General features: G+C 46.0%; 1 protein-coding gene across 15 annotated transcripts in view; it reads left to right on the forward strand.

The window, feature by feature from the left end:
* Nucleotides 1-12,800, forward strand: part of LRRFIP1 (LRR binding FLII interacting protein 1) — a 96,449-nt gene that overhangs the window by 39,712 nt on the left and 43,937 nt on the right. For 14 of the 15 annotated variants that reach the window (XM_042822527.1, XM_042822528.1, XM_042822529.1 and 11 more), the window contains one exon: nucleotides 4,685-4,771. In XM_042822527.1, the coding sequence (XP_042678461.1) occupies nucleotides 4,685-4,771 (87 nt within the window). Of the gene's footprint in view, nucleotides 1-4,472; nucleotides 4,576-4,684; nucleotides 4,772-12,800 lie in introns of those variants that run through there. The other variant, XM_042822517.1, reaches the window with a different exon arrangement.

Here is a 12,800-nt window from a genome sequence, read left to right on the forward strand (position 1 = left end):
ATTGTTGGCACTGGCTGGCACCCATAAGTAGCTAATTTTTCCCAGTGCTTTGAGTTTTCTGAGCCCTTTTAAAAATAAAGTTTGGAAACGAAAGTTATTTGCTTTTCAGATTGACGTGAGAGCAGGTACGCCAACTTCATTTCTTCTGTGCTTTGTAAGTGAAGTTTAAAAGCAGCCCCGTGTCTCCATGGAACCATAATAGAGGAGTCACTAGGCTGCTGATGCAGGTTGCTGATTTTGTGTCGTTCTCCCGGTTCCTCCCTCATCATCACCCTGTGGAGCAGAGGGAAGCCGTCAGACATGTCCATAATGGTGTCCCCCCCCAGTCTGAAGGATGGCTGTGGCCTGTGGTTATTAGAAAGGAATCCTTACCTTTATATTTAGAAGTCATTTGCATGTAAGGTGAAGAGCTGGGCAGGACGGGGGCTGACCAATCCCTGTGTGAGTCATGGGCTGATCGTCACATGAGTACAATAGTGGTGCAAGGTGTACTTAGGCTCCCGGCTCAGATGCAGAGAACATCAGGTAGACATGCTGCTCTGACTTCCAGCATCATCACCTGCAGGCACCCTTGTTTCAATGCAGAGGAACATGTGGTTATGATGAGCTCCAGGAGCTCGAGTGAAGGCAAGGTGAAGGCAGCACTGCTATCACTTAGTAGAGGCTGAGCTGATAGACATATCTGCTGCCTTGTGAGAATCTTGCAGATCAGGTGCTGCTTGTGCAAATAATCCTTACGTTCTTTAGGAGTACAGCAAACCTAGCCAGGTTTCTTTTGACTAATGAAGCATGTGACTTATGTAGATGGAGTGAGCAGTTGTGTAACACTTGAAGAAAAAGCTTTTCCCTGCAAGGTACTGGGCTGGAATGGCAGCACCAATGAGAAACTGTGCTCACAGCAAACAAATAGCTGGCTCTGCCTTAAGCATAAAGCAAGAAGCTTATGTTAGCCTGAGAATAGTTGTTACAGGAATATGTAATAGCTACTGTGTAGTTTGCAGGTGTATTTTTTCTGGTAATGAGATCAGAGAGTTTTCTGAGCTTGATTTTGTGCTTACAAACAACACTTGACTGTTAGTTTTTGAAGCAGATCGCTTTGACTACATTGGATTTAAGGAGTGCTTTGTATAGATTGCAAACTATTACATGTGTAGCTGTGTGGTAAGTCAGCACAGTCATTTTCCAGTGCTCAGAAAAGCAGCATAATTTCCTGCCTTTGTTGGCTGTTTCTTGGGGCTTCCAGTTTAACAATGACCCCTGGAACGTTTCAGAAAGGAAAAGCTCCAAGACTGCACACCTTCAGGATGTGTGTCATTAGCATCTATCTAACCAAGTCACCCAAAGAATTCCCTCGTCAAGACAGTAATGAGCAGACATCTTCTCCAGGCTGGGAAGCCCTCCTTTTGGTCCTGGTTGCCTTTCAAGCATCAGTGCTGGATGCAGAGCGCTGGTTCCCATCAGTGGCTGAAAAGGGTCAGGATGGCTTCAGCCATCACAGATTCCTAGTTCTCCCCACAGCCCCGTGCTGCAGGCTGATTGCTGTTGGAAATGCTGCTCGCCCTGCCCAGCTCATACCCACTACCTGCCTTTTCTTATCGGTAGGGAGCCAGGTTACTTAATGTTAGCCTGCTCAGAGCTGAATGTACTGAACTCCTTAATACACAATAAAGATCTGCACAGCGCTGGATTTTTCTTTGGAAACCAAACAGGGCTGTGGAGTGCAGAGCAAGTGGACCAACAAAAGCAGCCGGCGTTTTGCAGGGCAGTGGGGTGTTTGCTTTGGGGCTCTGTGTCTATAAATCACCCTGGGCAATTGCAATAAAATGACAAAAATGCAGGATGTGTAGCTGGAGTGTTTGAGCAACTCCCTTGAATTCAGGCGGATCATTCTTCAGCTGGTGTAGGTTTCTGTGTTCTTCTGAGCGCTGTGCTGTCTCTCTTCTTGTTTTTCCCACAGGCTTTTACAGAAGCCCCTTAGGGTTTCTTTTGGATGACATGCACAATGCAGCTGAAGCTGCCAGCACTCCTTGTCAGATGCACAGTAGTTCATAAAGGGAAGTTACAAAGGCTTTCTAATGAGTGCAATTAGGCTTTGTGTTTTTATTCGCGTGTGTTTGACAGTGATCTGCCGCTTCTGATTGAGGTATTGCTCATGGAGTCAGTAGTGAATTTTAGGTGGGTTTAAGACTTCCTTCTTTCTAAGTGATTTTCCATCTCGGATCCATTTAATAGCTATTTATTTTGGTAGCCTTGAGACTTCCATTTCAGCTCTTGCAGTCTGAGTTGCAGAAGCCTGCATACATCAGTGTGTGCAGCGTGCTGAGCACCGAGTCCCTTGCAGGCTATGGGCACCTGCCTGTGCCTTGGAGATGACTTGGGTCTGGTGTTGGACAGGTGCTTGGGCTGAAAGGCCAGAGGCATTCACACAGAGCCTGCCTTGGTATAGACAGCATGGAGAAATGTCAGAGCTGCCCCTTGCAGAAATCAGAGTATTCATAGCAGGGCACTATTAATGCAGGAACAGAACCTAAGTGTGTGGTTTGATAAACATAGACAAGTTGAGTCACACGCCTGCTTTTGAGGAAGAGGTCCATAACAAATGTGGCACTGCTATATGTTTCTCTGAAGTCTGTAGCTGTCAGTTTGGCTCGTGTTAGGATCCTTTGCATGTCTGTGGCACGTGGTGTTGGGATGGCTGCCACTGTCAGCAGGTGTGCTATGCTTTTGCACAGGACAATATGTGATGGCTCCTGTTGGTCTTCATGCTTAATGCAGGCTTTGTTCCATGCTCGGCTTGCTTCTCCACTTCGAGTCGGAATTCAGTAGAACTGTTCTCATTGAGTGTGAGGTGGGGATTAGGACCCACCCAGTTTATTTACACTGATCTCATGCATGTTACCTGTTTTATCACCTGGCTACTTAGAGAATATCAGAAATGTTCGTTCTGCTTCCATCATTCCATCAATTAAAGTGCCCGAGTGGGATCCCACAGGACAACTGGACAAAGTGTAGAGCAGTGTGGTCTGAGTCGGATGCTGACCATGTTCAGAGGAGGAGGTTGGAGCCTGAATGCCTCTGTGCTGCTTTGATGTGATAGAGGGAGTTGTGATATTGTCCTAGGGAGTGTTCTGGATAGACTAAGTTTCTGTTGACTTCTTGCAAATGTATCAGTAGGGTATGTGCTAATGGCAGGGTTTGATAAGCTTAAAAAGACAAGTTCAAAAGCTATTTAAAAGGATTCAGAATATTTTGTTCTCTTGCTTGTCATGACGGATGCTAACTGCTGAAGAACCATGTGTCCTGGAAAGACAAAGTTCATGAAAAACATATGCTAGTTCCAGGATATAAGCCAAGCCAAAGATACTGAAGGAAAATGTATTTTTACTCTTGCATGTCTTTAGGGTCTGAAAAAATGGCTTGGTATGAGCAGGCAAGGACTTCAAAGCTAAAATACAATAAATTAGAGACTACCCATGGATTGGCACTTGAAACCAAAATGTATCATATATATGTATATGTAATGTCATCTAATGGGATCTTCCACAACGTAAGAATTCGTTTATTGCAGTCAGCATCCAGGGAACATGCAAGCCTTGTTCCCAGGGAGGACCTAGAATAACTTACAAAGCATACTTTTCCCCTTGCATCTTAAAAGTTTCTTCATTTTCCAAGTTGCTTCATTTCATTGTATGCTGGAGAGAGAATATATGCTTCTACAGTACAGCTAGCAAGCGTGTGAATCCCTTTGCCCTTGTAGCATCACACAATCATAGAACTGAATGGGCTGGAAGGGACTTCCAGAGATCATCTGGAATCCTCTGATCAGAGATCAGAGGAGCTGAGTGTGCTTCCAGGTTGGTGAGAGCACACGGTCCCTCCAGCTCTCCTGTCCTGTGCTTGCTGTCCCACTGCACAGAGCCTGTGCTGACTTTGCACATGAGGCTTCCTGTTTTTGCCTGATATTAAAAAGCAGATAATTGAAACAGTTACTTTGCAGCATGTCCTGGCACCTCCAAACCCGATGAAATGAGGAAGCTTAATAGATCTCATGGGAGGCCCGTGCTTGGCAGGCATCCACTCCGGAGAGGTTTGGATTTTGAATGCCACCGTCTGGATGCTCTAGTTGAGCTGGTGCGTTTTCTCAGGTTCCCTGTTTCCTTGCCTGGATGGTTCCAGCCTTGGCTGAGGGTAGTTGTTGTGCTGAGCTGCTGTGCCTGCGTGTGCACAGTGTCAGCTCTTGGGGAAAACGGCACGTAACGTGTTTGCTGTTTGTCTAATTAATTCATCAATAAAAAAATAATGTGCACGGCAGGGAAGGGAAAAAAAAAAAGACACCAACAAAGAAAGGCAGGTCTGGCTTGTTTTTTTGAAATAAGTAAATAAACCTGGCTGTTTCCTCTATTGCAGCACTTCCTCTCTATCTGCACAGATAGTAATTACAGAGACACAGGGCGCATCTCAAGGCAGCTGCTCACTGGGGTTGGTGCCTACGCTCGGCTGTGTTACCTGCTGGTGAAGCATAACGAGTTATGGAAGGCAGGGCCATTGCTAGCAGTAGGGAATTAACTCCTACAGGTGTGTTTACAGCCTTACGGAGCTTAGCCTCCGTGTTTGGCACCCTGAGCGCGCGTGCCTCACGTTGAGCTGTGTGCCTTTGGTCTCATTGCTGTGTTCCCATCCGCAGGCTGAAGCGAGGCTGGCGGCAAAGCGAGCAGCGCGGGCAGAGGCACGGGAGATCCGGATGAAGGAACTCGAGCGGCAGCAGAAAGAGGTACGTCTGTGGGGCAGGGGGGGCAGGGGGGGCAGGTGGCCCATCTGCTTTCTTATAGGTGATCCCAGGACCTGGAGCAACATATATTTTGCTGAATCCTTTGTCTGTGCGGAGCTAGCGCTGCTGCTGTGTTTGTGGATCACGGGACAGAAAATGACTGAAATTTGGGATTGTGACAACGGCTTTGTTTCAGTGAAGCTGGTTTAATTATTCACAGAGAACACTGGTGGTTATTGTAATCATTAATATTAAACTTGGAGATCCGTGGCCTGGTTGTATGTGTGGAATCCTGGAAATGGATTCCTGGCACTTCATTAGAAATAGCAAGGAAGACTCCTGGCCCTCCTATAGCTCTCTGCTTGCAAGCTGAGGAGAGCATTGTGATTGCCCTGTTTATAAAAATGGTCTGCTGTGAGCAGGTGGAAAGCTTGGTAACCAAAGCAGGGGGACTGTATTTGGTAAAACACAGCCCTCTGCAGAGTCTTGGGAAGAGCTTGTTGTTTTTATGCAGTCAGCATGTGTAGAATCATGGGCCTCTGATGTAGGAATCATCACCAGTGACTGTGAAGACCCAAGCAGTTTGTTCTGCTTCTGTTGTGCTTGGTGCACCAGAGCTGTACTCAGTGTTGTTAACTCTACTTCGGGAAACAGTAGTGGTTTATTTTGAAGCTGTGCAAGTTAAAGGAATCAGGATGAGGCTACAGGCAGAGATTGGCACAGGCAGACCAATGATGAGAACCAGCAGGGTTTAAAAATTTCATTAAACACACACCAAGGAATGCAAGAACAGAAGAGATGTAGCAAGGCCAATGACAATCAATGTTATTACTCGAATGAAGTAAGTTTTGATGGCAAGGGAAGAAATAAGGAGTCGTCTAGAGGTGTATGTGAGAAGATTAAATGTAGGTGCGTGCTTTGGGGTGCAGGGAAGGATTTGGTTTAGCTTTAAAGTGGCAAATCAGGTTGCAGTAGCAGACCAGCATTGGTGCAGACTGCAGGAACCACCCTGGAGCAGAAGCAGGTGGGCAGTTTGCCCATACTGAGCATTGTGCCGAAGTGCCTCATCTAGCTGAGGCATGTTTGGATGTTTCTTAACACCCCTCAGCTGCAGTGAAGTCCAGATATACCTGCAGACACACCAGAAGTCAGACCTGCAGAGAAGCATTGCTGTAAGCGTGGTGCTTGTGGAAGAGAGGAGCCTGTTAGTACTCCAGCTGCTGCTTTTTGAAGGATGTTTCTTGTAACCTGGATCACATTCGGAAGGCCCAGACTGTGGATAAGCACTGGTGCCATCAAGCATCGTGGCGTGCCTGTAGCCCAAGTGCTGGGATTGGCTCAGCAGCCTTTGGAAGCTCTGTGGCAAACAAGCACAAAGTGTTTTGTTTGGGCAGCAAACTAAATATGGGTGTCGTGGCAGCTGACAGTGGTGTTACCATCTAATTAGCAGATAATACTAATGGGACTTGATGACCCCTTGCAGATTAAAAGCTGATGCTGCAAAGAACATCCTTGTAAATTGAGATGTTGGTATGAAAGCTAAAGCTTGAAAAGATTCTGTGCGTGCTCCTGCAGATAACTGATCTGAAACTTGGTAGAAGTTGCCTTCTGTGCATGGAATTTGAATGGTACAGCATGTCATTCTGCAGTATGAAATTCAGTGCAAGCTCACTCAGATATTCCCTACAATCTGTTTTGTAATTCACTGGCATAGATCTCAAAACATGACTACACAACTGTTTAATGTTTCGCAAGCTTTGGATATCCCCTGAATTTTTCACATAGCTTCATCTCAACTCCCAGATAGAAGGTAGAGCTAACGAGGATGTCTGCACGAAGCTGTTTGTTGCCACAGATATATCACAAATATAATGGAAGAGAGCACAGATAGAGAAGATTCCAAGTAGGAAGCAGCACAAGAGATTTGGCACTTTCCCCTTGTTCCTGGGAGAGAACAGACTGTGATACTGGTGTCTGTACAGCTTGTTGTCTGCCATCTTCCCCGTCCTTCTCAAACTTTTCGGGGCAATAAATAGCACATTCACACATGTCAGAGGAGAACAACTTAGAGCACTTGCTCTACTACTTCAGGAGGTTTTTAGAGCCAGTTATGGGAGTTAAAAAGCAGTAAGTAAGTTTATTGCATATGTATGCATTTCGTGCTTAAAACAGCACACTTGCTCTGACAGGCACGGATCTCCCAGGAATATAAGTATATATTGTTAGTCTGGGTTACAAGTTACCAGATGTTACTGTTACAAGCTATAAACAAAGTATAGCTCCCACTTGCGCTGCAATAGGGTGTTGCAATGTTTGGATATGGACTGGAAACGGGCTTCCCTCGGGCCCACCATCTAATATTAATGATGTTTCTTAGTCTGTCTTTCATTTTCCTAGCCTTAAAATAATGGGATAACTTCTGCATCATGAGTGTAAATATATTATTTAAGTAATGTTTGCATTTCTGGCAAGAACAACACGCCAGGTATCTGTTGTTCTTGTTCCCATAAATGTTTCTATATGTAGGAGCAACCATTTTATTAGGTGCTATTAAAAGGCTACATTCTGTAGTCACCTTATATGTGAAGAATGTACCAAAGATTAGTCACAGCTGCATAATAAAGCTCATCAGTAAATGGTGGGGATACGTGACACCATGCCCAGCTCCTCGTATGGCAGGATTTAATGCAGCACACAGCACTGGCAGCAGGAGCTCCAGCACAGTTGGTTGTTCTGGAGATTCACATTGTATTTATCAGGCAGCTTGGTTTTGCATAGTGGTAAGCGTGCTTGCTTGCAGGTATGGGTTGAGCCCCTGTTTAACGTCTATGCAGAAGGGTAGATTTAGTAAATTCGGGTTGAAATACAAGGGCACAGAGGGGCTTTTGAGAGAAAACTCCCTGCATTGCACCGTGAGATGTGGTAGAGCTCCAGGGGAAGGCTGCTGCAGGTCGCTGTGGTGGGGCAGGAATCCAGGTGTGTTTGCAGAGGTGGTTTTGTTTGATCACCCGATACCATCTTGGGGCAGGCTGCAGGAAGGACAGGCGTGCCAGGGTGCTTTCAGAAGAGGGAGCTGAGGAGAGCAAGCCTCCAAGTTTCATGGAGATGTGAGCTGGGTAAATGAGGAGCCTGCTCTGAAAGAACACGAGCACCGGAGCCGTGATCCGATACGTGCTGATCTGTGAAGATAGAGCTGGTGGTCAGTCTCACATCACATGCATTTGGCAGAGAAAGGGTTCCTCATCATGAGGCTCTAGGAAAGGCACGGCTCTGCTAAACACAACTGCGGGAACTTGTTGTTCTGTGCTACTTGTTGTTCTCCACCAAAGATGTAAATGATTAATAGGGAGGTTGCTGTAGGTTTTCCTGGCATCCTTCAGCACGCAGTCTGTGCAGGAGAGGCAAATGCCAATGCACTTTCTCAGGTGTGTGGGTGGTTGCAATAGGTGGCACTTAGTGCCCTGCCTGCTTCCAGGCTGCAGGTCCCACCCTGCTGGGCCCTGTGTTTTCCCCTGCCACGCTGCCGTGGCCTTTAAACATTTGGTTTACAGTTGCTGAGTCAAAGGTCAGTCGATCTGGATCCTGCTGTAGAGTTATGTTTGGTACCGAGTCAAATACTTGGGTGCATTCTGACATTTATTTTTAATTCACACAGCAGAACAAGGCAGGAGTTGGCTCAGTAGCTCCGAGTAACAAACTGTAAATTCTAGTGGGGTTACCAGGTTAAAGAGAGGATTTTTTTGTGTGTATTTTTCCCTTGCAGTGATACATACTGAAGTTTTCTTCTTCTTTTTTTTTAAGAAACATTTAACTGTTGAGTATCAGGACACTTTAAAGCCTCAGCATTAATGGCTAATTGGAAAGAATGTTTTATGTAGGAGTACGTTCTGTGTTCTGCTGGCAAGACTCAGATGTCTCTTTGAGGACTGACAGTGGGAGACCACTGTTTAAGCTGATATTGAAGCCTGAAGGGAAGAGAGAGAGATCTCCTCCCACTCTGTAACCTGCAGGATAAGGTTCCTGCATGGCAGTTCATGCAGCAGATGAGCCTCTGCTTTTAGTTCAGGGCAGGTGCTCTGTATGTGCCTCCTCGCTTCATTTTCAGCTTAGCACAACACTTGCCTGTGCAGTTTTGTACATTCTTTCTTTGCCAACAAACCTATTTGCACATAGTTCTCTCTTTGCATTCGTGCTTTGGTGAAGTAAAATATGTTACTGGTACTTCATTGTGGCTTTTTATTTCCCCCCCCCCCCCCCCCGTGTCATTTGCAGCCTGTGAATGTAAACGTGCTAAAGGCAAGCTAATGTGAGAACACCCTTGATCTGCTTTCAGGTCCTGTTGATCACGACTTAGGCCCTTTTTTTTCCCTTGCTAGGATTTAGTGGCTGCAAGCCTGAGCTGAGTCAGCAGGTCCTGTGTGACAGCTGGCATATGGAAGAGTTTGGAGCCATTTCAGATCCTAGGCAGTGCAGGAAAAATGAGACAAGAGCATTGGTGTTTGAATGGGAGGTGGGAGGCTGGCCAGGAAACTTGGTGCTGATGTGTGTGGAGAAGAAACTAAGGAGCTGGTGAAGGTTATCTGTGTCTTTCTTGCACAAATAGTGTGAAGGTGCAGAGGGCGCTGCACTGATTGGAGATTGCATTGGAGCAGAGCTGTTGTGACCACGCTATGGGCTGACCACAAAAGTCTGACCTTTGTCCCAAAGGTATGGGACAGCTATCAGAAAGCATCATCCACGTGCGAGTGGTGTCAGCGTGCCCCAAAGCTTGGCTGTACCTGTTACCAAGCCCTGGCAGGGTATGTTTGAAAGGAGCATACTGTGGGTGAAACAACAGCGTGGCAGTGTTAAACCTATAATAGCTGCCTGCTAATTGCCACATGTAAAAGTGCAGTGCTTGAATGGATGAAAAGCACCCTGCATATGCAGATTGGAGTTGCTGTGTGTTCTTGGGAACTGTGGGAGGCTTTAGTGCAGTTTCTTCTTACAGGCTTTCTTAGCGCGAGATAAAGTGAGGTGATTAGCTGTGTGGGAAAGCTAGCTTTAAGTGTGGGTCTTGGTTAAACCCTGTGCACTTGTAGGAATAGAAATCAACGCTTTGAAGGTATTAAGTTGGCTTCTGCAGTTGTTCTTCACAGTCAAGAAAGTGAACCTGAGCCAGTTCTGGAGGCAGTGATTGAAAGGAGCATGCTTTGCACCCAGCACTGGGCTCTGGGTTCACCTGAGGTGGCCCAGAGCCACAGATGGCAGAGATCCAGATATGTCCAGAAGTACGAGGGTTGCCTGCCCTGCCGCCTTCTGACCAGCAGAAGGGATGGAGTCCAAGCACTGTCCCTGTCCCCCAGGTGCCATTCATGTAGCAGAGGGCTGGGAGTCGCAGTCATTCAGTCGGTACTCATCTGACAGTAAGACAGCTGGCAGTTCTGAACAGCACTGTCACTTTCTGCTACAGATACGAAGCTCAAAGGGTGCTCAGCAGAGGAGGGGGGAGAATGAAGCTGCAATCTCCTTCTGAATTTGGGTTCCATCTTTTGAACAAGGAGGGGGGTCTCTTGCAAAAAAAACAAAACCTCCAGAAATCCTGCAGTTCTGGCAGTACGTGTTAAAATGCTCTGAAAATCTCTTGCACAAGTTGATGCTGTCCTGCACACAGCTGAAAGATAAGTAGCATTGATGACATTTGTTTCACCAGCAAAGGAGAACTTGGTCCTTAACAGAAGCACGCATTGTCTGTAGTTAGTGCTTTTTTTTTCTCCCCACTGTAATGGTAGATGCACGGCTGCCATCCCAGGTGAGTATTTGGGCAGTGGAAATCGGAGTGATAGGAAAGCAGGAGGCCCTGCCCTCCAGCTGGATTGCTCTCTTGCCCAGCTGTCTGTGGAGCAGATGTCCATGCACCTCCCAGAAGCCAGCAGGTAGGCGCATGGGAGTGTTGTATTTTAGCAAGCTGTGTTGAAGGAAGCCTGAAGTGTAACCTCTGCTTTCATCTTACCCAACTTAACAGGATTTGAGTATGTTTCTTTGTATTCATCTTTTGCTGTATATTCTGCATAAATGAGTTTTTTTCCCCTCTAGGCTGGCTTGTTGTTGTGTCGCTGTTCATTCATTCACGCTAGCTTTTGTTTCCTTGTTTCTTTCCTTTCCCTCTTCCCCCTTAGATCTATCAAGTTCAGAAGGTAGGGCTTGCTTGTTCATTCTTGTTTGCGTGTGTGTGTTCTCTCACGAGTCCTGTCTGCACCTCAGAAAAACTTCTTAAGAGTGGAAGATGCACGGCAGGCTTTGTTTCCATGTCTTCATGTTTCCTTTCCTCCCATAGCCTTGTGGAGTGGATAATAAAGGGGAGAGGGGCAAGGTGACCTGTTTGGCTAGGCACTTAGTATCATCTTTTCCACTGACTGTTTGACAAGGAATAAGCAGTAAGGAGAAGAAGAGTTTTGCAAAGCAGCCATCCCATGAGTTTGGTAGCTCGGAGCATGGCTGAGAGCCACGCAGTCACTTGGCTGTTGAAGGCCAAGTGCATGGTTGCACATACTTCAGGCTGTGCAAGCACCTAATGGGTGCCAGCAGGAATGACTTTCGGATGACTTTGCATGCAGAAAGTCACTGAAGTAAATCAGGGACACTGTGTTTGAGTTTGCAGTCGTTGGGTAAATGAACTGTATGGCCTTTCTTCCAGTGTACCAAAAATTTTCAAACGCTTCTATGTTGTTTAATGCTCTGTCCACTCAGTTCAACGTCATGATCTCTCCCCAGTTTCCATTTCTCACAGTTCTCATGATAATAGGAGCTGTAATGGAGATCACCTGCTACGTAACAAAAGTTTGGGGTTTTCTTTTGCTGTTCTGTGGTTGCAGCACATGAATGGTGCAGTACATAGAGAATAGCTCTAAAGAAATTTCACAGGGGGAGAGAAAGCATGGATTTCTTGAAGCCTGCTCATTTTCTGCTATACTGAATGATTTTTATCCTGTTTTTTTTGTATTGCTTGCTGAGTGAGAAATGTGTCCCAAAACCACAGCCTGCTTGTGTTGCTCCTGGGCCCTCACTGCATGTTTCCTGGCTCTGTAGCAGTGTGTGTGCTTCTGGAAATGCTGCTCTCTTGTCCATGTACGAAGGCAACTACTGAAATCATGCTCTCATGCTTAATCCTGACTTGGTTAATTTGATGACAAACCCATCTTACTCTTGTATTTATTTCTGGAGTTGCCCACGTACTGGGTGAATCAAATTAAATGTCTTCCTGTGGGTCAACAGGCTATCAATGTATCAATCTCCTGTATGGGAGCTAATTTAATCTGCTGCTGCTTTTGCAGCCCCACGGGAGACAAAGAAGTTGTTTACTGTTGGTGTCGTGACGTGGATGAGGAGATAAGTGGGTTAGCTTCATGGCATCCCTTAGTGAGTTTGCAAGTCGAGCAGTTTTACTGGCACTTAGTGAGCAAATCTGATCCGGAATTCTCTCTCAATGGTATTAATGTCATTAATTATTGAATTTTAATATCAATTTTCAGGGTGGCAGAGAACTTGAGTCTGGAAGAGGTATCCAGCTAAACGATGGAGGTGTTATTTCACTTTCCACTCCCAGCAGATCCCTTATGGCAGAACAGTCGACTTAAAGGGTTGGGAAGCATCTGGAGCAAAATAGCTGAAACTTCAGATGCTATTGGCTCAGTCCAGCATGTGAGATGTGTTGTTTAGGTTCAGATAGAAGTGGTCTCTAGGCTATTGCTTTCATTAATGGTTCTCTTTAGGGGATGTGAAACATAGCTTTGTCACTTCACACGGGTGGAGAAAGAGACAGCCATACAAGTCTTTCAAGGAGCGCTTCCTCATCTCTCTCTTATGCAGAACTGAATTCGGAAGCCTGTATCAGGAATGGAGAGCCAAGGGCAGGCAGTATGAAATATCAGTGTACTTGTGGGCCCTTCCTACGTGTGAGAAAGGACCCTCTGTCTTTATATGGAGGTTTTTAGGATGCTTTCTTTCCCCTTGGATGTGTGTAGGGTTTTTGGGTTTTAATTGAATCAATTTG

Source organism: Centrocercus urophasianus, unplaced genomic scaffold, assembly GCF_019232065.1.
Source record: "Centrocercus urophasianus isolate 14NV4802_14NV808 unplaced genomic scaffold, USGS_Curo_1.0 seq_20, whole genome shotgun sequence".
In the NCBI taxonomy this organism is placed as follows: Eukaryota; Metazoa; Chordata; class Aves; order Galliformes; family Phasianidae; genus Centrocercus; species Centrocercus urophasianus.